This window comes from Chlorocebus sabaeus, chromosome 11 (assembly GCF_047675955.1).
Source record: "Chlorocebus sabaeus isolate Y175 chromosome 11, mChlSab1.0.hap1, whole genome shotgun sequence".
Taxonomy (NCBI): Eukaryota; Metazoa; Chordata; class Mammalia; order Primates; family Cercopithecidae; genus Chlorocebus; species Chlorocebus sabaeus.
In genome coordinates, this window is record NC_132914.1 from 37,896,802 (window position 1) to 37,921,475 (window position 24,674).

At 42.7% G+C, this 24,674-nt stretch overlaps 1 protein-coding gene across 1 annotated transcript in view; it reads left to right on the plus strand.

Moving 5' to 3' along the window:
- The window catches only part of MUC19 (mucin 19, oligomeric), a 236,587-nt gene that overhangs the window by 101,859 nt on the left and 110,054 nt on the right, over positions 1 to 24,674 (plus strand). Inside the window, 11 exon segments of the mRNA XM_073021301.1 lie at positions 1,133 to 11,593; positions 14,137 to 14,202; positions 14,309 to 14,362; positions 18,428 to 18,481; positions 19,133 to 19,186; positions 20,655 to 20,699; positions 20,952 to 21,005; positions 21,430 to 21,483; positions 22,412 to 22,465; positions 22,617 to 22,670; positions 23,295 to 23,348. Of these exon segments, the coding sequence (XP_072877402.1) occupies positions 1,133 to 11,593; positions 14,137 to 14,202; positions 14,309 to 14,362; positions 18,428 to 18,481; positions 19,133 to 19,186; positions 20,655 to 20,699; positions 20,952 to 21,005; positions 21,430 to 21,483; positions 22,412 to 22,465; positions 22,617 to 22,670; positions 23,295 to 23,348 (11,004 nt within the window).

Sequence of the window (24,674 nt, forward strand, 5' to 3'; positions counted from 1 at the left end):
GACCCTATCCACTATTCTCAGTCTCTTTTATCACAATTTTAACCCAAGCCACTCATAAATTATCTGAACTTCTGAAATTACCTCATAATTGTTCTTCTTAATTCTATAATGCACCCCTGCCATACATTTTCTACAAAATGTAAAGAGGGATTTTAAATGTATATCAATTCTATGCTATTTCTCCCCTGTTTAAAATTATAGCCCCTTGCATTTAGAAAAATCTTCAATCTTCCTCCCTGATTCATAAACATTTCACTTGCTCCTACATATCTGACCTTAACTTATAATATTCCCCACCTCAGCTCCCATTATCCAGCTATACTCAACTTCTAGCTCTGCTTTTCTAGCAAGGATAGCTCCATTAGACTTATGAGATTTGTACTGGCTGTTACCTCTGCCTGGAACGCCATTCTCCTAGAGCTTCACTAGCAGGTTGCTTCTTGTTATCAGACTTCAAAATAAAGACCATCTTCTCAGAGAAGCCTTTACTATCAAGACAGTCTAAAATAGAATATTCCATTTGCTTAGTATCAAGTCACTTTATATTAATGCTCTGAAGCTTTTCTTGTTTGTGAATTTGGTTATTGGTTGGCTAGTTATTTTATTTATGTCTACCTCTCTCTTCCCACTAGAATGCCCCATGGAGCAGAGAACCATTTATCTGCATCCCCTTAGAACAGCAACTTAATCTTGCTTTAGTTCCTATTTTATAAAAAAGTAATATTATGTATCTCATAGAATTACTCAAATGGTAAAGTGAGGTGATACTTATAAGTTGCTGACAACTTCTTTGACACACAATAGATATTGGATAAATTATTTTTATGAAAATAAACAAACAAAAAGAAGTTATGCTAGAGCTGGCACAGTGAAGATCACTGTGGTCCCAGGTACTCAGGAAGATTACTTGAACCCAGGAGTTTGTGATCAGCCTGGGCAACAAAGTGAGACTCTTTTTGTTAAAAGAAGTTACGATGTAGCAAAAAGAAAAGTATGAAATAATATGGTGGTTATGGAGATGAAGAGGTATAAAAGCTGTACTAGAGAAACAAAGCCACACGAGTCTTAAAGGTTAACCAAGGACCAAGATAGCTATTAACATCATTCTATTTTTACTATGTGTTTGTCACAGGGGCAACTGGATCATCAACTGGGGAGACAGAGACAACTAGACCATCAGCTAAATTAACAGAGAATTATGGACAATCATCTGAAATACCAGGGACAACTAAATCATCATCTGATGTTTCAGGGACATTGGGGCCATCAGATATAACATCTGGACCATCAGTTGCAGTGACAAGGACTTCTGAACAATCGTCAGGAGTCACAGAGACATCTGAACTATCACTTGGAGTATCAGGGACAACTGGGCCATTAGCTGAAATATCAGGGACAACCAGACCATTAGTTTCAGGATTAAGGACAACTGTATCATTAGCTGGAGGATCAGGGACAACTGGACCTTCATCAAGAGAATCAGTGACACCTAGACCATTAGCTGAAGGTTCAGGGACAAGTGGACAATCGGTTACAGGATCAAGAACACCTGGATTATCAGCTACAGAACTAGGTACAACTGTGTCTTTTACTGGAGGATTAGGTACAAGTAGATCATCTGCTAGAGAAATAGGGACAACTGGACCATCAGCTGATGGGTCAGGAACAACTGGACCATCTGTTGTGAGATCAGGGACAACTAGATTATCAGCTGGAGTGACAAGAGCAACTGAAACATCACCTGGAGTGACAGGAACAACTACACGATCAGTTGAAGACTCCAGAACAACTGGACCATCTGTTCTAGTGACAGGAACAACTGGACAATCAGGCCAAGGATCAGGGACAACTGGAAAATCTATTATAGAATCAGGACCATCTCTTGTAGGATCAGGGACAAATGGACCAACATCTGCAGGATTAGGAACAACTGCACCATCAGCCAGAAGATCAGGTACCACAAGACCATCAGTTGGAGGAACTGGGACAACCGGACAATCAGGTGCAGAATCAGGAACAACTGAACCATCAGCTAGAGTGACAGATGTAACTGGAACATCAGCTGAAGTGTCAGGAAGAATTGAACCATCAGCTACAGGATCAGGTACAAGTAGACCACTAGGTGAAACAGTAGGTACAACTGTACCATCAGTGGAAGGATCGGAGGCAACTGGACCATCTGTCATTGGATCAGAAACAACTAGACTATCAGTTATAGGATCAGGGACAACTGGAACTTCATCTGGAGGTTCAGGTGCAACAAGATCATCGGGTGGAGGAATGGGGACAACTGGACAATCAACTGCAAGATCAGAAACAATTGGACCACTTTTTGGATTGACAGGAACATTTAGACAATCCTCTACAGTGACTAGGACAGCTTCAAATTCAGCTGGAGTAACAACATCTGAAAAATCACCTGGAGTGGCAATGACAACAGGACTATTGGTTGAAGGGTCAGCTACAACTCGACCACCTCTTTTAGAATCAGAGACCACTGAATCATCAGCTGGAGTGACAATGACATCTGGACAATCAGCCAGAGTGACTGGGGCAACTGGACCATCAGCTGGAGAGACGGGAACAACTGGACCATCAACGGAAGGATCAATTGCAACTGTACCATTTATTATTGGATCAGAAACAACTAGACCATTATATATAGGATCAGGGACAACTGGAACTTTATCTGGAGGTTCAAGTACAACAAGAACATCAGATGGAACAACAGGGACAACCAGAAAATCAACTGCAAGATCAGAAACAACTGGACCCCTTTCTGGATTGACAGGAACATCTGGGCAATTGGCTGGAGTGACTGGGACATCTTCAAAATCAGCTGGAGTAACAGTGACATCTGAAAAATCAGCTGGAGTTGCAGTGACAACAGGATCATTTGCTGAAGGATCAGTCACAACTGGACCACTTCTTTTAGAATCAGAGACAACTAGATCATCAGGTGGAGTGACAGTGACATCTGGACAATCAGCCAGAGTGACTGAAACAGTTGGAACATCAGCTGGAGTGATAGGAACAACTGGACCATCAACTGAAGGATCAGGGGCAACTGGACCATCCGTTGTGGGATCAGGAACAACTAGACCATTAGCTGGTGAATCAGGTACAACTGAATCATCAGTTGGAGTGACAGGGACAAGGCCATCATCAGGAGGATCAGGGACAACTGAATCATCATCAAGAGAATCAGCAACAACTGGACCATCAGATGAAGGATCAGGAACAACTGGACCATCAGATGAAGGATCAGGAACAACTGGACTATCACCTGGAGTGACAGTGACATCTGGACAATCAGCTGGAAAGACTGGGACAACTGGAGCACCAGCTGGAGTTACAGAAACAACGAGACCATCTGTTGTCAAATCAGGGACAACTGGACCATCTGTTACAGGAACAAGGACAACTGTAACTTCATCTGGAGAATCAGGTACAACAAGATCATCAGGTGGAGAAACAGAGACAACTGGCCAATCAGTTGTAAAATCAGGGACAGCAGAATCATTTACTGGGTTGACAAGAACATCTGGGAAATCAGCTGGAATGACTGGGACATCTGCACAATCAGCTGGAGTGGCACTAACAGGTCATTTTGTTGAAGGATTAGTGACAACTGGTTCATCTACTGTAGGATTAGAGACAACTAGACCTTCAGCTGTAGGATCAGGAACAACTGGACCTCCTGTTGTAAAAGCACAGACAATTGGACCATCAGCCGGAGTAACAGTGACATCTGGACAATCAGCTAGAATGACTGGGGCAACTCGACCATCAGTAGGAGTGACAGGAACAACTGGACCAGCAAGTAAAGGATTAGTGACAATTAGACCATCTGTTGTAGGATTAGACACTACTGAACCATTAGCTGAAGGATCAGGGACAACTGGACCACCTATTGTAGGAGAGACAACTGTACCATCAGCTAGAGTGAGAGTTACATCTGGATATTCAGATAGAGTGACTGGGGCAACTGAACCATTGGCTGGAGTAACAGGAACCACTAAACAGTCTGTTGTAGGATCAGTGACAACTGGACCATCAGTTACAGGAGTAGAGACAACTGTAAAAACTTCATCTGGAGGATTAAGTACAACCACATCATCAGTTGGAGGAACAAGGACCACTGGACAATCACCTGAAAGATCAGGGGCAACAGGACCATTTATTGGATTGACAGGGACATCTGCACAATCAGCTGGGGTGACAATGACATCTGTCCAATCAGCTGGAGTGGTAGTAACAACAGAACTAAATGTTGATGGCTCAGGGACAACTGGAAAATCTCTTGTAGGATCAGGAACAACTGGATTATCAGCTGAAGCTATAGGGACAACTGGACCATCAACTGAAGGATTAGAGAAAACTGGACCATCTATTACTGGATCAGGAACAACCATACCATTAGTTACAGAATCATGGACAACTGGAACTTCATCTGGAGGACAGGGTACAACGAGTCTATTAGTTAGAGGAACAGAGACAACTGGACAATCAGTTTCAGGATCAGTGACAACAGGGCCAGTTACGGGATTAACGGAAAACTCTGGTCCATCAGCTGGAGTGACAGTGACACCTAGACAATCACCTACAGTGACTCAGACAACTGGGTCATCAGCTGCAATATCAGGAACCACTGTACAATCTCTTACAGTATCAGGGACAGTTAGACCATCATCTGGACAAACAGAAAAAACCGGATCATCAGTTGAAGAATCAGGGACAACTGAACCATCAGCTATAAGGTCAGGGACTACTGGACCAACAGCTGGAGTGAAACATACAAATGGGCCATCATCAGGTGGAGTGACAGGGATAACTGGGTCATCACCTGGAGTGACAGGGATAACTGAATCATCTGCAAGATCAGGGACAAGTATCCCATCTGCTGGAAAAACAGGAACAACTAGAACATCAGTTGAAGAATCAAGGACAACTGGACCATCAGCTGGAATAACAGGTACAAATGGACTATCAGCTGGAGTGACAGGGATAACTGGATCATCACCTGGAGTGACAGGGATAACTGGATCATCTGCAAGATCAGGGACAAGTATCCCATCTGCTGGAAAAACAGGAACAACTAGAACATCAGTTGAAGAATCAAGGACAACTGGACCATCAGCTGGAATAACAGGTACAAATGGACTATCAGCTGGAGTGACAGGGACAACTGGATCATCAGCTGGAGTGACAGGGAAAACTGGACCATCAGCTGGCATCACAGGGACAACTGGACCATCAGCAGAAGTGACAGGAAAAACTGGACTATCAGCTGGAGTGATGGGGACAACTGGTCCATCAGCTGAAGTGACAGGGCTACCTATAGTATCAACTGGGGTGACAGGGACAATTGGATCACCAGCTGGAGTGACAAGGACAACTGCAGTATCAGCTGGAGTAACAGGGACAACTAGACTATCAGCTGAAGCGACAGGGATAACTGGACTATCAGCTGGGGTGACAGGGACAACTGGACTATCTGCTGGTGTGACAGAGGCAATTGGACTATCAACTGGGATGATAGGGACAATTGGATCATCAGCTGGAGTGGCAGGGACAAGAAGACTATCAGCTGAAGTGACAGGGACAACTGGACAGTCAACTGGTGTGACAGGGTCAACTGGACTGTCACCTGAGGTGACAGGGACAACTGCACAGTCAGTTGAAGTGACAGGGACAACTGGACAATCTGTTGGGGTGACAGGGACAGCTAGATCATCAGCTGGAGTGACAGGGATAATTGGACTATCAGCTGGACTGACAGGGACAAGTGGACTATCAGCTGGGGTCACAGGGACAACTAGACAGTCAGCTGGTGTGACAGGGTCAACTGGACTATCAGCTGGGGTGACAGGGACAACTGGACAGTCAGCTGAAGTGACAGGGACAACTGAACAATCTGTTGGAGTGACAGGGACAGCTAGATCATCAACTGGAGTGACAGGGAAAACTGGACTATCAGCTGGAGTGACAGGGACAAGTGGACTATCAGCTGGGGTGACAGGGATAACTGGGCTATCAGCTGGGGTGATGGGGACAACTGGACAGTCAGATGAAGTGACAGGGACAACTGGACAATCTGTTGGAGTGACAGGGACAGCCAGATCATCAGCTGGAGTGACAGGGACAATTGGATCACCGGCTGGAGTGACAGGGACAACTGAACTATCAGCTGAAGCGACAGAGACAACTGAACAATCTGTTGGAGTGACAGGGACAACTAGATCATCAACTGGAGTGACAGGGACAACTGGACTATCAGCTGAAGCAACAGGGACAACCAGACCATCAACTGAGGTGACAGGGACAACCAGACTATCAACTGGAGTGACAGGGACAACTGGACTATCAGCTGAAGGGACAGGAACATCTGGACCATCAGCTGAGGTGACAGGGACAACCAGACTATCAGCTAGAGTGACAGGGACAACTGGACAATCTGTTGGAGTGATAGGGACAACTATATCATCAATTGGAGTGACAGGGATAACTGGACTATCAACTGGAGTTACAGGGACAAGTGGACTATCAGCTGGGGTGACAGGGATAACTGGACTATCAGCTGGGGTAACGGGGACAACTGCAGTGACAGGGACAATTGGATCCCCAGTTGGAGTGACAGGGACAACTGGACTATCAGCTGAAGCAACAGGGACAACCAGACCATCAGCTGAGGTGACAGGGACAACCAGACTATCAGCTGGGGTGACAGGGATAACTGGACTATCAGCTGGGGTGACAGGGACAACTGGATCATTAGCTGGGGTGACAGAGATAACTGGATCATCAACTGGGGTGACAGGGAAAACTGGATTATCAGTTGCAGTGACAGGAACAACTACAGTATCAGCTGGAGTAACAGGGACAACTAGACTATCAGCTGAAGCGACAGGGATAACTGGACCAGCAGCTGGGGTGACAGGGACAACTGGACTATCTGCTGGAGTGACAGAGACAATTGGACTATCAACTGGGGTGACAGAGACAATTGTATCATCAACTGGAGTGACAAGGATAACTGGACAGTCAGCTGGTGTGACAGGATCAACTGGACAGGCAGCTGAAGTGACAGGGACAACTGGACAATCTATTGGAGTCACAGGGACAGCTAGATCATCAACTGGAGTGACAGGGATAACTGGACTATCAGCTGGACTGACAGGGACAACTGGACTATCTTCTGGGGTGACAGAGAAAACTGGACTATCAACTGGGGTGACAGGCACAATTGTATCATCAGCTGGAGTGACAGGGACAACAAGACTGTCAGCTGGAATGACAGGGACAACTGGACAGTCAGCTGGTGTGACAGGGTCAACTGGACTATCAGCTGGGGTGACAGGGACAACTGGACACTCAGTTGAAGTGACAGGGACAACTGGACAATCTGTTGGGGTGACAGGGACAGTTAGATCATCAGCTGGAGTGACAAGGAAAACTGGACTATCAGCTGGACTGACAGGGACAAGTGGACTATCAGCTGTGGTGACAGGGAAAACTGGACTATCAGCTGAGGTGACAGGGACAACTGGATTATCAGCTAGGGTGACAGGGACAACTAGACAGTCAGTTGGTGTGACAAGGTCAACTGGACTATCAGCTGAGGTGACAGGGACAACTGGACAGTCAGCTGAAGTGACAGGGACAACTGGACAATCTGTTGGAGTGACAGGGATAACTGGACTATCAGCTGGGGTGACAGGGAAAACTGGACCATCAGCTGGGGTGGCGGGGACAACCGGACAGTCAGCTGAAGTGACAAAGACAACTGAACAATCAGCTGCAGTGACAGGGACAATTGAATCACCAGTTGGAGTGACAGGGACAACTGGACTATCAGCTGAAGCAACAGGGACAACCAGACCATCAGCTGAGGTGACAGGGACAACTGAACTATCAGCTGGGGTGACAAGGATAATTGGACTATCAGCTGGAGTGAGAGGGACAACTGGACCATCAGCTGAAGAGACAGGGGCAACTGGTCCATCAGCAGAAGTGACAGGGACAACTGGACCATTGGCTGGAGTGACAGAGATAACTGAATTATCAGCAGAAGTGACACGGACAACTGGACTGTCAGCTGAGGTGGCAGGGAAAACTGGATCATCAGCAGGAGTGACAGGAATAACTAGGCCATCAGCAGAAGTGACAGGGAAAACTGGGCTATCAGCTGGAGTGATGGGGACAACTGGACCATCAGTTGAAGTGACAGGGACAACTGGATCATCAGCTGGAGTGACAGGGACAACTGGGCCATCAGCTGGAGTGACAGGGACAAGTGGACTATCAGCTGCAGTGGCAGGAACAACTGGCCCATCAGCTGAAGCAACAGGGCTACCTGTAGTATCAGCTGGGGTGACAGGGACAATTGGATCACCAGCTGGAGTGACAGGGACAACTCAGCTATCAGCTGTGGTGACAGGGATAACTGGACTATCAACTGAGGTGACAGGGACAACTGGACTATCAGCTGGGGTGACAGGGATAGCTGGACTCTCAGCTGGGGTGACAGGGATAACTGGACCATCAGCTGGAGTGACAGGGATAACTATATTATCAGCTGGAGTAACAGGGACAACTGAACTATCAGCTGAAGTGACAGGGATAACTGGACCATCAGCTGGGGTGACAGGGACAACTGGACTATCTGCTGGGGTGACAGGGATAACTGGACTATCAGCTGGGGTGACAGGGACAACTGAACAGTCAGCTGAAGTGACAGGGACAACTGGACAATCTGTTGGAGTGACAGGGACAACTAGATCATCAACTGGAGTGACAGGGACAAGTGGACTATCAGCTGGGGTGACAGGGATAACTGGACTACCAGCTGGGGTTACAGGAACAACTGGGCAGTCAGCTGAAGTGACAGGGACAACTGGACAATCTGTTGGAGTGACAGGGGCAACTAGATCATCAGTTGGAGTGACAGGGACAATTGGATCACCAGCTGGAGTGAGAGGGGCAACTATTTCATCTGCAAGATTAGGGACAAGTATACCATTAACTGGAAAAACAGTAACAACTAGAACATCAATTGAAGAATCAACAACAACTGGACCATCAGCTGGAATAACAGGTACAAATGGACTATCAGCTGAAGCGACAGGGACAAATGAAATACCAGCTGGGGTGACAGGAACAACTGGACAGTCAGTTGAAGTGACAGGGACAACTGGACAATCTGTTGGAGTGACAGGGGCAACTAGATCATCAGCTGGAGTGACAGGGACAATTGGATCATCAGCTGGAGTGACAGGGACAATTGGATCACCAGCTGGAGTGACAGGGACAACTCGGCTATCAGCTGTGGTGACAGGGATAACTGGACTATCAGCTGATGTAACAGAGATAACTGGACTATCAACTGGGGTGACAGGGATAACTGGACCATCAGCTGGAGTGACAGGGACAACTACATTATCAGCCGGAGTAACAGGGACAACTGGACTATCTGCTGGGGTGAGAGAGATGATTGGTCTATCAACTGGGGTGACAGGGACAATTGGATCATCAACTGGAGTGGCAGGGACAACAAGACTATCAACTGGAGGGACAGGGGCAACTGGACTGTCAGCTGAAGTGACAGGGACAACTGGACAATCTGTTGAAGTGACAGGGACAGCTAGATCATCAGCTGGAGTGACAGGGATAACTGGATTATCAGCTGGACTGACAGGGACAAGCGGACTATCAGCTGTGGTGACAGGGATAACTGGACTATCAGCTGGGGTGACAGAGATAACTGGACCATCAGCTGGAGTGACAGGGACAACTACAGTATCAGCTGGAGTAACAGGGACAACTGGACTATCAGATGAAGTGACAGGGATAACTGGACTATCAGCTGGGATGACAGGGACAACTGGACTATCTGCTGGGGTGACAGAGACAATTGGACTATCATCTGGGGTGACAAGGACAATTGGATCATCAGCTGTAGTAGCAGGGACAACAAGACTATCAGCTGGAGTGACAGGGACAACTGGACCATCAGCTGGTGTAACGGGGTCAGCTGGACTATCAGCTGGGATGACAGGGACAACTGGACAATCTGTTGGAGTGACGGGGACAACTGGACTATCAGTTGGGGTGACGGGGACTACCAGATCATTAGCTGGGGTGACAGGGACAACTGGTTCATCTGCAAAATCTGAGACAAGTATACCATCAGCTGGAAAAACAGGAACAACCAGAACATCAGTTGAAGAATCAAGGACAACTAGACCATCAGCTGGAACAACAGGTACAAATGGACTATCAGCTGAAGTGACAGAGTCAACTGGACTATCAGCTGGAGTGACAGGGACAACTGGACTATCAGCTGGAGTGACAGGGACAAGTGGACTATCAGCTGGAGTGACAGGGAAAACAGGGCTATCAGCTGGAGTAACAGGGACAACTGGGCCGTCAGCTGAAGCAACAGGGAAAACTGGACTATCGGCTGGAGTGACAGGGATCACTGGACCATTTGCTGAAGTGACAGGGACAACTGGACTATCAGCTGGGGTGACAGGGACAACTGGTTCATCAGCCAGGGTGACAGGGACAACTGGATTATCTGCAAAATCTGGGACAAGTATACCATCAGCTGGAAAAACAGGAACAACCAGAACATCAGTTGAAGAATCAAGGACAACTAGACCATCAGCTGGAATAACAGGTACAAATGGACTATCAGCTGAAGTGACAGGGTCAACTGGACCATCAGCTGGAGTGACGGGGACAACTGGACTATCAGCTGGGGTGACAGGGACTACCAGATCATTAGCTGGGGTGACAGGGACAACTGGATCATCTGCAAAATCTGGGACAAGTATACCATCAGCTGGAAAAACAGGAACAACCAGAACATCAGTTGAAGAATCAAGGACAACTAGACCATCAGCTGGAGTGACGGTGACAACTGGACTATCAGCTGGAGTGACGGGGACCACTGGACCATCAGCTGGAGTGACGGGGACAACTGGACTATCAGCTGGGGTGACAGGGACTACGAGATCATTAGCTGGGGTGACAGGGACAACTGGATCATCTGCAAAATCTGGGACAAGTATACCATCAGCTGGAAAAACAGGAACAACCAGAACATCAGTTGAAGAATCAAGGACAACTAGACCATCAGCTGGAATAACAGGTACAAATGGACTATCAGCTGAAGTGACAGGGTCAACTGGACCATCAGCTGGAGTGACGGGGACAACTGGACCATCAGCTGGAGTGACGGTGACAACTGGACTATCAGCTGGAGTGACGGGGACCACTGGACCATCAGCTGGAGTGACGGGGACAACTGGACTATCAGCTGGGGTGACAGGGACTACCAGATCATTAGCTGGGGTGACAGGGACAACTGGATCATCTGCAAAATCTGGGACAAGTATACCATCAGCTGGAAAAACAGGAACAACCAGAACATCAGTTGAAGAATCAAGTACAACTAGACCATCCACTGGAATAACAGGTACAAATGGACTATCAGGTCAAGTGACAGGGACAACTGGACCATCAGTTGGCACAACCACTGTAACAGGAAGAACAGGAGAGCCAGGAAGTGAGGTTACAGTCCCTGAAGGCAAGTCTAGTTAGCTAAAGATAGGTCATTTAATATGAACAACGTAATTTTTGGTCTTCCAGACTTGAATCTGTGTAAATTTATCACAATTTATTTAATTGTTATTAAGAACTCAAATTGGTGAACAATGAGGGGGCTTTCCAGAATATTAGACTTTTTGAGTTTATGTTTTCATGGGGGCTACTGTAGGTGTTGGCAAGGGATGCACAGCTGGAGCACCAGACTCTGGGGCCACTACAGTTGGGAACCCAGCAGGCATGGCTCACCTGGGTACTCTGGTGTGGTTCAACATAAACCTGGCTAAGACCTCCAATTATGATTGTAAGATGAATCAATTATGATTTAACCAATGACCTAAATTGGGGAGAAATGATTAAGAGATGACCTAGATTTATCAATGTCTAAATTCGAATTTTACATAAGGGGCAGTAAGTTCATTATATTTACTAAGATGAACCATGTAAAGCTGATAATCAAGTAGTGCTTTAACCAGGCAAAACTGAAGAACCGTATGTAACCAGCCCTGGAGCAGATGAAAGCAGGACCAGATTAACCACACCTGGAAAATCAGGCAAGTGGGGTTGGAAGAATTTGGTCCCAACTGTGGCTCAACGTAAGGTTTTCTTTTCTTTTTTCTCTTTTTCTTTTTTTCTTAAGACAGAGTCTCACTCTCACCCAGGCTGGAGTGCAGTGACAAGATCTCAGCTCACTGCAATCTCCACCTCCCAGGTTCAAGCAATTCTCATGCGTCAGTCTCCCAAGTAGCTGGGATTACAGGCACGCACCACTGTGCCCGGCTATTTTTTATTTTTATTTTATTTTAGTTTTAGTAGAGACAGAGTTTCACTGTGTTGGCCAAACTGGTCTCGAACTCCTGACCTCAAATGATCTGCCCGCCTTGGCCTCCCAAACCGAACATAAGGTTTTCTGGTCAATGTAATTATGGTAATGAGTATATTGTAAATAAGGAAATTAGAAAGTCAGATCCAAATCATCTATTAGGTTTGTGCAAAAGTAATGGCAAAAACCATAGTTACTTTTGCGCCAACCTAATAGTATTTAGGACCTTAAATTTTGTTAGGTGTTTTAGGAGTAGGATGGAAGGAAAACAAATTATCTGTCTTTACAGTGCTGATTCTATCAGGAAACAAACCTTACATGAAGAAACTTAAAGCAAGAAAATATTTGAGCACTTTTTGGGCAACCAGGAACTGTTATGAGATGTGTAAACATGTCACTAATTTTCACAGCAACTACTGAGATAAGTGCTATTTTTTCACATTTAGCTAAAAAGTGCTAAATTTTCACATTTTCAAATGAGGAAGTCAAGGAGAAGTTTAGTTAGCTGCTGTAAGTGATAATGTACACCAGGAAGGTCTGTCCTCAGAGCCTATTCCTTACCTTCTACATCATCCTCCCTCGTGTGGCAGTGGGTATAAACTAGAGCAGAAAGGAAATATATTCCCTGGAGGGGATATCTCGATGGAGTCTCAGATATGCCAAATGCCAGCCTCCCAAAGAAAATCAGATTAATGAAAAGTCTGCTATACCAGAAGTATTTGGACATTTTCTATTGTAACAGCAGTGTCTCACATTTACTGTTTAATTAAATGTTGTTTAATTATTTTTATTGTCATCTGTGTGTCAGGCACTGTGATAAGTGTGTGGGCACAGAAGTGAATGAGTCTGACAGGGTCACTGCTCTCAGGACATCCTGTCTAGTGGGGGATTTAGCCAGTAAGAGAAAAGTTTCTCAATAGTATTAAAATTAATATTAAGTGCTAAGAATAAGGTGAGGGTGCCAGGAAAGTGACTTTCCACCTGGTGTCCCAAAGAATGAAGAGGCAGTAGTCAAAGAGGATAAGACAGGGAGGGAAATGCTAAGAAGAGCTCCGTGGGGGAAATCACAGGCTCTTAGAAAGTTTAAGGTGGAAAGAGGCCAGGGTTCCCAGTGCCCTGTTAGGAAGCCAAAGGGTGTACAAAATAAGCCCAGAGAAGTCAGAAGGACCCTGATCACATAGAACAGAGCCTTGCCACACACGTTAAGGATTGTAGACTTGTTGCTAAGAGCTGAGGGAAGTTAACCGAAGGTGTGAGACAGAAGAGTGACATGATCAGGATTCCCATTTTTAAAAGATCAGTAAGACTGCAAATGTGAAGAATTGTGTAAGGCGAGAACGGAAGCAGAGAAATTTGTTAGGAAGTTATTGCTCAATCAAGGTAAGAGGCAATGGTTTAAAATAAATTATGGTGGTGGATGAGAAAAAAAGGGAAAAGTTCAAAACCTATTTTTGGAGAACCATCAAGGGGATATGGCAGTGGTTTGATGGGGATTTTGTTAAGGGTATTTTTCAGGTTAATATTTAGTTGCTGGGATGGTGTTTCTATCAATTATTAAAATAGGGAATGTGAAGGAGCAGCAGTTTGTGGTGGGAAGATCATAGGTTCATGTTTGAAAGTTGAATTTGAGATGTTAGGGAGAAGTCCATATGAAAATTTCGAATTATTCTACTAAGATTCTTTTTCATTTGTTTTAAATTCAGCTACAACTGGAGTGCCTTCTGCAACTTCCCTAGGAGCTGAAGGTGAAAGCATAGCTTCCACATCAGGTACTGGAACCACAACTGGGCTCAAAGTAGTTATGTTGATAAATATCTGGATAGTGCTCCAATAAAATAAGAACACTACTCCTGACTTTAAGCTTTTTAATCTCAGTTGCCACGGGAGCCATCCCTGGGTCAACAATTGCACCAGGAAGTATCACTACTGGTAAGTAAGCAGGGGGATGTCAGATGTGTTTTTGATTTTTTTTTCATGCTCATTGCTTATTTTAAAACAGCAATATCATTAATAATAATAATGCCAGTTAATTATAATGTATTTAAATATATTATCTCACAAATTACTTGAATGAACATGATTATCTCATTTTGCTCATGAGGAACTTAGGCAAAGATATTACCTAAGTTGATAGGTTTCTACAGTACACCAAATGGTGAAATCAATATTTTTTCTTGATTATTTATTCCAAAACTGTGCACTTCAATGTGATGCCTTCCTTTGCTAAAGCAAAATATACAGTGATATTTAATAACCCATCAATAGGCTGGGTGCGGTGGCTCATGCCTGTAATCCCAGCACCTTGGGAGGCCGAGACGGGTGGATCACGAGGTCAAGAGATGGAGACCATCCTGGTCAACATGGTGAAACACCATCTCTACTAAAAATATAAAAATTAGCAGGGTATGGTGGCGCATGCCTGTAGTCCCAGCTACTCAGGAGGCTAAGGCAGGAGAATCGCTTGAACCCGGAAGGCAGAGGTTGCAGTGACCTGAGATCAGGTCACTGCACTCCAGCCTGGGCAACAGAGCGAGACCCCATCTCAAAACAAACAAACAAACAAAATCATCAATAAAGCTCGCTTTTAAAATCACAAAGCTTAAATGTTTCCCATTTGTAACTAAAAGAATTGGAGCGGCAGGTAAGAAAAATAAGTTTTTTAATGTAATAAACTATGGCACTTCCTATTCTGAAATAAGATTCGGAGAATTTTATTTGACAAAACTATAACATTATTGTTTTATAAGTCCAAATTTTATAACTTTCCTTTTTTAAAATGATTCACAAATACTTACAGGGCAATTTCTTATTCCTAACACTGAGTAAATTAACAGAATTATTATTTCAAGGCTACAGTATATTATTGTTTAAGGTTCTCAACTAGTAATATACTTAGTATGACAGTACTTGAGAAATACGTCATTTCTCAATGTGCAGGTCCCTAACAGAACCCATACTCTAATGACTACATTGCTCATTAATAGTTTAAGGAATAGAATGCTTACCTTTTTTTTTTTTTTCTGATGAAGATTTATGCCACATTATTGTAACTACTGTTATAAAGTCTCCTGTGTAAATTAATTTTACCAACTGATCGCTAGAAAATAATTCAATAATTTAATTCAAACTAAATTTGTATTAATTCTTTATTCAATCTATGGTTATGCAAATGTAAACAAATTGGCATGATTCATATTATATATTGAGCAACATAATTATAAGTTAACACATGGCCACAAACAGGTAGCCATTGGGACACGGTGTGTAACTATGGAGGCACAGTATGTATTTTATCATTTTTGGCATTTTATAATTTCAAGACAGCTTTAATTAAATGTAACCAAATAACAATTAGCTGTGTATAAATATTTTACTTGGAAAAAAGGCAGTTTTTTTTTTCAGTTTGATAATCTGTAATCATAGAAATCATACATGATTCTTTAAAAGAGCACTTTACAATATGTCTCACAAGAGAACACTTAATCTGACTTAAATTTCTAAGATAAGCCTCTGTGGGAAATAACATCTGTTTTTTAAACAAAATTTAATTATCAAGGCATTTGACCCACGGAAGCAAATTTTTTAAATGAAATTCAAATAAATTCTTTAATTTAAATATGGATTTAATTTATCCTTTAGTAAGCTGAGTTAGAATTCCACCACAACTCATTGTAGGTAAGCTGAAATTCAATGACATGAAAATTTATTTCTGTACAATGTGCTCGAACTATAATTTCTATTTTTTCCATTTGAGCACTGAAAAACATTTAAAGGATTGTGTGTGACATGCTTCTTAAATTATAACCTAACATACAAATTAATCTTTGTAAATGGAAATTAATCAAATATATACATTTATAAATATATTTGTTTTTAAATTTCAGTGCCATCAAAACAGCCTGAAGTAGCAGGTGAGAAAATAAGAGTTTATAAATGTGCATTTGAAAAAATAATGTTACGTTAATGGAATAGAACACATGGTACCAGAAGTCTTTATTATCTGATTAATAAAACATGAACTTCAAATTTGATTTTTGTAGCATAGGGCTTTTGATTTTTCTATTCTCATGTCTTCTTAAATCATAATAAAGGTGTATTGAATCCTTTATATAACACTTAAATTCTACACTGATTGTATACAAGTATACAAACTCAGACAAACCAAAATAACTCCCAAAACATCTCCCCTATTAAAAAGAGGTAGCATCATATTTCTCAGCATATTACTAGTCACCTACTATTTACAAGAAAACTATTTAGCTTTTAATGTATCCTGGTATCTCTTTTTTAAACTTAAAAACAGTTTTAAAAGATAAGCAAAAGTAGCCGAGTTTTTGTTGTTGTTTTGGGTTTTTTGTTGTTGTTGTTTCGTTTTTGGAGACAGGGACTTGCTCTGTCGCCCAGGTTGGAGTGCAGTGGCACGATCTTGGCTCACTGCAACCTCCAACTCCTGGGTTCAAGCGATTCTCTTGCCTCAGCATCCTGAGTAGCTGGGATTACAGGTGTGCGCTACCACGCCCGGCTAATATTTTGCATTTTTTTTGTAGAGATGAGGTTTCACTGTGTTGGCCAGGCTGGCCTCAAACTCCTGACCTCAGGTGATCTGCCCAACTTGGCCTGCCAGAGTGCAGGGATGACAGGCATAAGCCACCACAGATGGCCTAGAAGCTGATTCTTTAGAATATCTCACTTTGAAAAAAAAAATGATTTCTCCTTCTGATCCTTTTAACACTTACATTGGAATATAAGTTCCATGAAAACAGGCATTTTTGTCTTATTTTTCACTGATTTAAAACCTCTTTATGGCCCTTATCTGATGAGGTGATTGATTTCAATACTTGTCTCCCTGATCCACTAGATTCTACCTTTGTTGAAAGGGGACCAAGTGTTATGTATCATTAATGTCTTACCTGGGGAGCTTTGCATATAACAAACACTCGATACAGCTGAAATATGTTTAGCTTTCATTCACTATCTCATTTGGATAATGTAGGCATTATTTTCCCTAATTTGCTGGTAAGGAAACTGAGGTTCAGAGATTTTTAACCTGTTTAAAACCACACAACTCTTTTGATTCCAACACCTGAGCTCTTTCTACTCCTCTACATTTCTTTTAGTCTAGACTATTGTAGGCAACTTTCCTCTCTTCTAGTTTTCTCTATTCTCAGATGTGTTCTATCTGAAACAGCAGTCAGTGGTCCTCTATTGACTGTTATCTCTGTTCATATCATTTCTGTCATCAATCCATGGTAGCAGCTACCCATTTCCCTTCAAGTAAATTCTAAGTGCTTTAGTGTAATATTAGAGCTTTTGGAGACCCCATCTACTTTCCAAAGTTCTCATTAGCCCCCTTTACATAACAACTTTTAGCGTCACTTGAATTAGTTGGTGGCACTGTTAGAAGTTCCTTTATAAAATGTTACAAACTGATCACTAGGAAGTTGTTTTCTCACTGAATTTGAGCTAAATTTCCAGTTATTTTTCACTCATTCTATGTTTATACAACACATATTGCTATGTTTCCCTAAACCTTGGCTCTCACTATGACTTCTGCCTGATGTTCCCTTCCTGGACTTCACATAGACAAATCCTAAGCAATAGTAAAGATCTAGATGCTGTCTTTTCCAGAAAGCCTTCTTTGACCCCATTAAGGAGTAATGCTCAGCAGTTTCTTGTTGTCTCAGGTACTCAGTATAAACTGTCTTTTGTAGCAGAGAGCTAAGGCATACTGAGATCAAACTAGGTGAACACAAGAGAAGATCATCTTTCATCTTTGTCAGGGAAGGCCAGGAAAGGACGTCTCAAGTAAAGAACGTTGCCACTCCCTGTGATTTACAAATGGAATAGTTCAAGCAGAAAAACTCGTAGAATTATAGATTTTTTAAGTACCCAGGAAAGGCTACTTGTTATAGCAAAGAACACACAGATGGCATCTAGATTCAGATGTTCTCATGGCAGAATGAGTCAGTGACCTCTGGACTTTTTGTGTTTCAGGTACCACTGGGGTAACCACTGGCACAACTCTTGCCCCTAGAAGTTCTAACACAGGTGAGAACAAGCTGAGTGGAATTTTCCCATTGGAACTTCTTTCAAGGAGCTATCTCCTCAGGTTTTATTTCTAGGCAAAATTATCACTATAATAATCCCAAATCCTTAATGTCCTCCCAATTGTGTCTTTGTTCTTTTCTTCATCCTCAGAGGCCACAAGTTCCTAGGAGGAAGTAGAATCTCTGCAGGTAGAATAGCTCCAGCTCAGCCTGCTAAGCCATTACTGCATTTTTGATCATCTTTCATTAAGCAGTGTTGCCTAAAATGTAGCCACACTACTTAATTCCATAAACTAAACCTTTAAAAAATGCAAAACAGTTACTAGGTAATAAATGTCAAGCTTGAGGAGCCTGACTTCCTTCTACCTCAAGGAGCTCATTCCATGCCCTAAGAAGTCAAGTCCCTGGCCACTGGATATACATGTACTGAGAAAACTTCCATTTCCAAGCACTGAATCTCAAAGACACTAACGCATCTAGAATGTTGTCAGAAAATTTGCTATAAGAAAGAGATGCTACATTGGAAACACAGATAAATTTTTGCCATTGGAAAGCTCAAAGAAAGCGCATCCTAATATATTGTAAGAAATACTCATTTTTGAAAAAGCAATGCCCTAGTCATGGCATGTGGACCACCATTTCTTTATTTCAGGAACTTTTGGTAGTATTTCTGGGAAAACCCTCAAACCTGGAACTTATGTCTCAGGTAAGTCACCACATACCAGGACATCCTGGAGGGAGCCATTTAAGTAATACAGTTGACCCAGCATGCTTTTCTTTTCCTTTCCTTTCCTTTTCTTTTTTCTTTCCTTCCTTCCTTCCTTCCTTCCTTCCTTCCTTCCTTCCTTCCTTCCTTCCTTCCTTCCTTCCTTCCTTCCTTTCTTTCTTCTTTCTTTCTTTCTTTCTTTCTTTCTTTCTTTCTCTTTCTTTCTTTCTTTCTTTTCTTTCTTCTTTCTTTCTTTTCTTTCTCCGTCCTTCCTTCCTTCCTTCCTTCCTTCCTTCCTTCTTTCCTCCCTCACTCCCTCTCTTTTCTTTCTTTCTCTTTCTTTCTTTCTCTTCTCTTTCTTTCTTTCTTTCTTTCTTTCTTTCTTTCTTTCTTTCTTTCTTTCTTTCTTTCTTTCTTTCTTTCTTCCTTCCTTCCTTCCTTCCTTCCTTCCTTCCTTCCTCTCTCTCTCTCTTTTCCTTTCCTTTCCTTTCCTTTCCTTTCCTTTCCTTTCCTTTCCTTTCCTTTCCTTTCCTTTCCTTTCCTTCTTCCTTCCTTCCTTCCTTCTTCTTCTTTCTTTCTTTCTTTCTTTCTTCTTTCTTTCTTTCTTTCTTTCTTTCTTTCTTCTTTCTTTCTTTCTTCCTTCCTTCCTTCCTTCCTTCCTTCCTTCCTCTCTCTCTCTTTTCCTTTCCTTTTCCTTCCTTCCTTCCTTCCTTCCTTCCTTCCTTCCTTCCTTCCTTCCTTTCTTTCTTTCTTTCTTTCTTTCTTTCTTTCTTTCTTTCTTCTTCTTTCTTTCTTCCTTCCTTCCTTCCTTCCTTCCTCTCTCTCTCTCTTTTCCTTTCCTTTCCTTTTCCTTCCTTCCTTCCTTCCTTCCTTCCTTCCTTCCTTCCTTCCTTCCTTCCTTTCTTTCTTTCTTTCTTTCTTTCTTTCTTTCTTTCTTTCTTTCTTTCTTTCTCTTTTTCTTTCTCTTTCTTTCTTTCCTCTTTCTTTCTTTTCTTTCTCCTTCCTTCCTTCCTTCCTTCCTTCCTTCCTTCCTTCCTTCCTTCCTCCCTCCCTCCCTCCCTCCCTCTCTCTTCTTTCTTTCTTCCTCTCTCTCTCTCTTTCTTTCTTTCTTTCTTTCTTTCTTTCTTTCTTTCTTTCTTTCTTTCTTTCTTCTTTCTTTCTTTTTCTTTCTTTGAGATAGGGTCTCACTCTGCTCCCTAGGCTGGAGTACAGGGGCATAATCTTGGCTCACTTCAGCCTTGACCTCTTAGGCTCTGGTGATCCTGCCACCTCAGCCTCCCAGGTAGCTGGGACTACAGGCTCTTTTTTGTAGAGACAGGGTTTCACTATGTTGCCCAGTCTGGTCTCGAACTCCTGGACTCAAGTGATCTGCCAGCCTCGGCCTCCCAAAGTGTGGAATTAGAGATGTGATCCACGAGACCCAACCGTCCAGCATGTTCTTACTTCATTCCTTTATTTTCTTTCTCAGAGGCTACAACTGCTACAGGGACTCCTGGAGCAGGACAGTCGGGAGGTGAGTGTTCTCATTCCAAGACTTTGGGTTCTGTTGATTCGTTGTTTGGGATTGCAGCTTAAAACAGAAGAATACGAAGGTTGAGGACACATTTTACGCAAGGCTAAGTCAAATTGTGAATCCCTCTGGAACTGACATTTTCATGACCCTCCGGCAAGTGTGCCTGAGTCCTGGCTTTCAGAACTAGTTATCTGAAGTCAGGAATGAGACCGCCATTGCTTTAAAGTTCACACAATTTTTTTTTTTCCACAGGCACCACTATCATTTCTTCTGAAGTCAGTACCAGTTCAGAAGTTTCCAACACAGGTAAAATTCCATAAAGAAAATGTAGGCTGGCTCTTACTCGTTTATGAGTTTTGTGCATGTGTATGTGTATGCATGGGTATGCTTTAGGGATGACATGAAATCAGCCACAAAAGTATCACAGAGATATTTATAAAGAACATTATCTTTCATTTTCCTCCCTCTGTAGTCATCCCTGGTACACCAGGAAGACATAACAGGAAGTGAAACAGGCAGGCATGAAATGAGCCCCCATCCCTCTGTCAGCAGACTAGAATGTAGGGGTGTTCACTGGCAAGTCGCCTGCAAATAAATGGGCCAAGGAGATGAAATGAGAGAAGGACACTCTTAATTTAGCATTTGCACCATTTATAACTTTAAGTCCTGAGAAATGCCCTTTTAAGTTGCTTCCATGATGAATTTGCTAAATTTACTTTTCTTGTTTTAGGTATCACTGGAGTAGGTTCTGAGACATCTGTTGAAACAGGAATTTCCAACACAGGTAAAGCTGAAAGAAAACCATCTCTATGGATGCGCAGATGAAATGATGTTTTTTGTAGGTTGTTCTGATGAACACACACAAAATCTCTCTTCCCACTATCGCAACTCCCCAGAATTTACAATTCCAAATCATGTCTCAGAGGCCACAATTTCCACAGAACACGTTGGCACCACTGAAGCTTCATTCACAATAGGTGAGAAGGGGCAACTCATGTCTTTCTTGTTATCACTGATTTTGACACTTATAGCGAGACTAGAGAGAGGAGGATTCTGGAGAGCAGTTTGTATTTACTTTACTAATATACTACATTTTGGGCCAACAAATTCTTTATAAGTTTAGACATTTTTCCAGAAAAGCTACTAATTACAGAGTGCAGAATCATACTTCTAATCCTGGAAGATAGGACAATTATACTGATTGTTCTGAGTAACTTCTGCTGTGAGATTACAAACATTAGAAGCTTTTAGAAGAGGAGGGGGTGATAAAACTTGCTGAGAAACACAGAGGAGCTACAAGAACCCAGGAAACACACCTGCCCTGTGTTAGTGCTTCCTTTTCACAAATGAAGAGCTAAATATTTTCACAACGTCTGGAGTTCTCATGGCATTCTCAGCAACCACCCCACAGCAGGCACCACTCTTGCATCTGACAGCCAAGACACAGGGAGGAGAACAGGGGAGCATGGGAGAAACCCACATTGTCCTCCTGACCGAGAATACTAGGAAGATTATCACAGGTTGAGAACATTGTCACTTTGGTTGCTTTGGTAATAAAATGGTTAGTAAGAAAATTCACAGGGCTCATCACCAGGGAAGAGTTAGGGAAAGTGCTAGTTAGATATAAGTTAGGTTTAGATTCTTTCTAGAGGCAGGTCTGTAGGAAAGAAAGATTAATCACCATGGTGATCCCAGTCCTCTTGGTGTTTCATCTACGACTGGGGTGGCTCCTGGCACAACCCTTGCCCCTGGCAGTTCCAGGACAGGTGAGTCTGCAGGTTGGCAGGGAACTCTTCAGAGCTCCTCCCATAATCTGATATCTTCTCTGGTGCTTGTCTTTTTAAGAGTAATATCTTATTCATTTCATAGTGATTGAATATTTTTCAAATATGTCTTTTCTGTTTTTCTGTCTCTCAGAAGCCACAACTTCCATAGGAGGAAGTACATCAACAAGAGGTGGAATAGCCACAGGTGAGCATTGCTGGGTCATTGCATTCATTTGCCAGTAATATTCAATAAAGACTGTGGTGCGAAATGAATCCATGTGACTGGATTCTCCCATATTGAGTACTGATCAAGAAATTACCATTGTTCATTGATGAAAGATCGGAAACTCAAATTTCATTCTTATTTCCTGTGCTGTAAGCAGATTCTCCTTCCACACCCAAGGCAGTCATCAGTCATTTGATTGATAGTTACATAGATGATCTAGAGATAGCCCCCATCTCCCTGTTTCAGAACTCTAGAAAAAAAAAGAGACTCAATAAGTAAAAATGTCTTTGGTAGATATACTGTGGGAAGGATATTATATGAGAAATACACAGATGTCCTTTTAGCATGCAAAACCCAGTTTACTGACATATTGAATAAGAATATAGATTTTATCAATCTATTTGCTTGTTGCCCATTACCCACTTTCTTAATACCATGGTAGCTTCTCTAGAAAGACTCTGGAACTTGGGAATGACAACACAGGATAGTCCAAAAGCATACTGGGCTGCTACACCTTGGCTGCTCAGACGACAGGCTCCTAGGGCTACATAACCCTGTATGTCTTCATACTGCAGTCTTTATTGTTGCTTTATTTTCTCTCAGAAGCCACAGGTTCCTCAAGAGGGGTCAGGACCACTGGATCAGAAGCTCCAGGAGGTAAGCTTCATCAGTCCCAGGCTTCAGTATTCTCATCCTTGCCCTGTTGTGGGGTGCTGAGGTGAACACATAAACGAGAATGAGGGCCAAGGAAAGACAATTACTTCTTAACTGGAAGCACAACATGTATTCTGATCTTCTGAGTTGTTCTGCTAAAGAATTTCAGAAACTGGTTGTATTAGTTTATTCTCACACTGCTTTAAGGAACTACCTGAGACTGGGTAGTTTATAAAGAAAACAGGTTTAATGATGGACAGTTCTGCAGGCTGTATGGAGGCGTGGTTGGGGAGGCATCAGGAAACTTACAATCATGGTGGAAGGCGAAGGGGTAGCAAGTACATCTTCACTTGCTGACAGGAGAGAGAGAGAAAGAGAAAGTGCTACACACTTTTAAAGAAGCAGTTCTCATGAGAACTCACTATCACAAGAACAGCAAGGGGGAAATCCAGCCTCTATGATCCAATCAGCTCCAACCAGCTTCCTTCCCCCAACACTGGGGATTATAATTCAACCTGAGATTTGAGTGGGGACTGAGAGTCAAACCTTATCACTGAATTATCTAAGTCAGGCATTGCTCCATTTCCTGTGTGACAATTTTAGTACTCTGGACACCTGGCTGAGGCCCACTGACCTGCAGCAGCCTCCTCAGAACCCCCAATTCTTTCATTCTGCCCCTCATGATTCCAAAGTACTATCACCTGCTGACATCTATTGAATATATTTATTATACTTGTTTATTTTCTGTGTTCCCTCTCCCACAAATGGAAATCTCACAAGGCAGAGACCATTGTCTGTTCTTTTCACTGAGAAGAGAATGTCAGGTACAAAGGATTGCTTACAGCATATAAGATGAGTGACAAGTATATGCTTATTTTGAGTGTCACTCTGTTTACTTCAACCGCTACGACCACGGTTTCACCTGTTGCCAGCAGCAGTTCACAGGGTCCCAAGCCAGGTAGGATGAACTACTTAAAATCACCAGCGGGAGGTATAAATATCTCATAGAAGTATATTATTATACATCCGATTATCACAATATTGTCAATTACACAAACAAGAACATTTAGAATGTTCAAGACATTTTTCCTCCTCCAGGAACACCAGGAAACTACATCACTGAAAGTGAAATTAGTAAAGTGAATTTAAGTATCCTTCTTTTTTAAATTGAATTTAAGCTATTACTGTTTTTGAATAAGCTGCAGGGGAAAGGATAATCCGTAGCAAATCATCTGTCAATAGTTGGGGAAAAATTATTCATTGTTAATTTCCTTCGGAAACCAGAGCTCTTAGGAAAGGTCTTCTAGTGGTTCAGGAACCCACTGATGA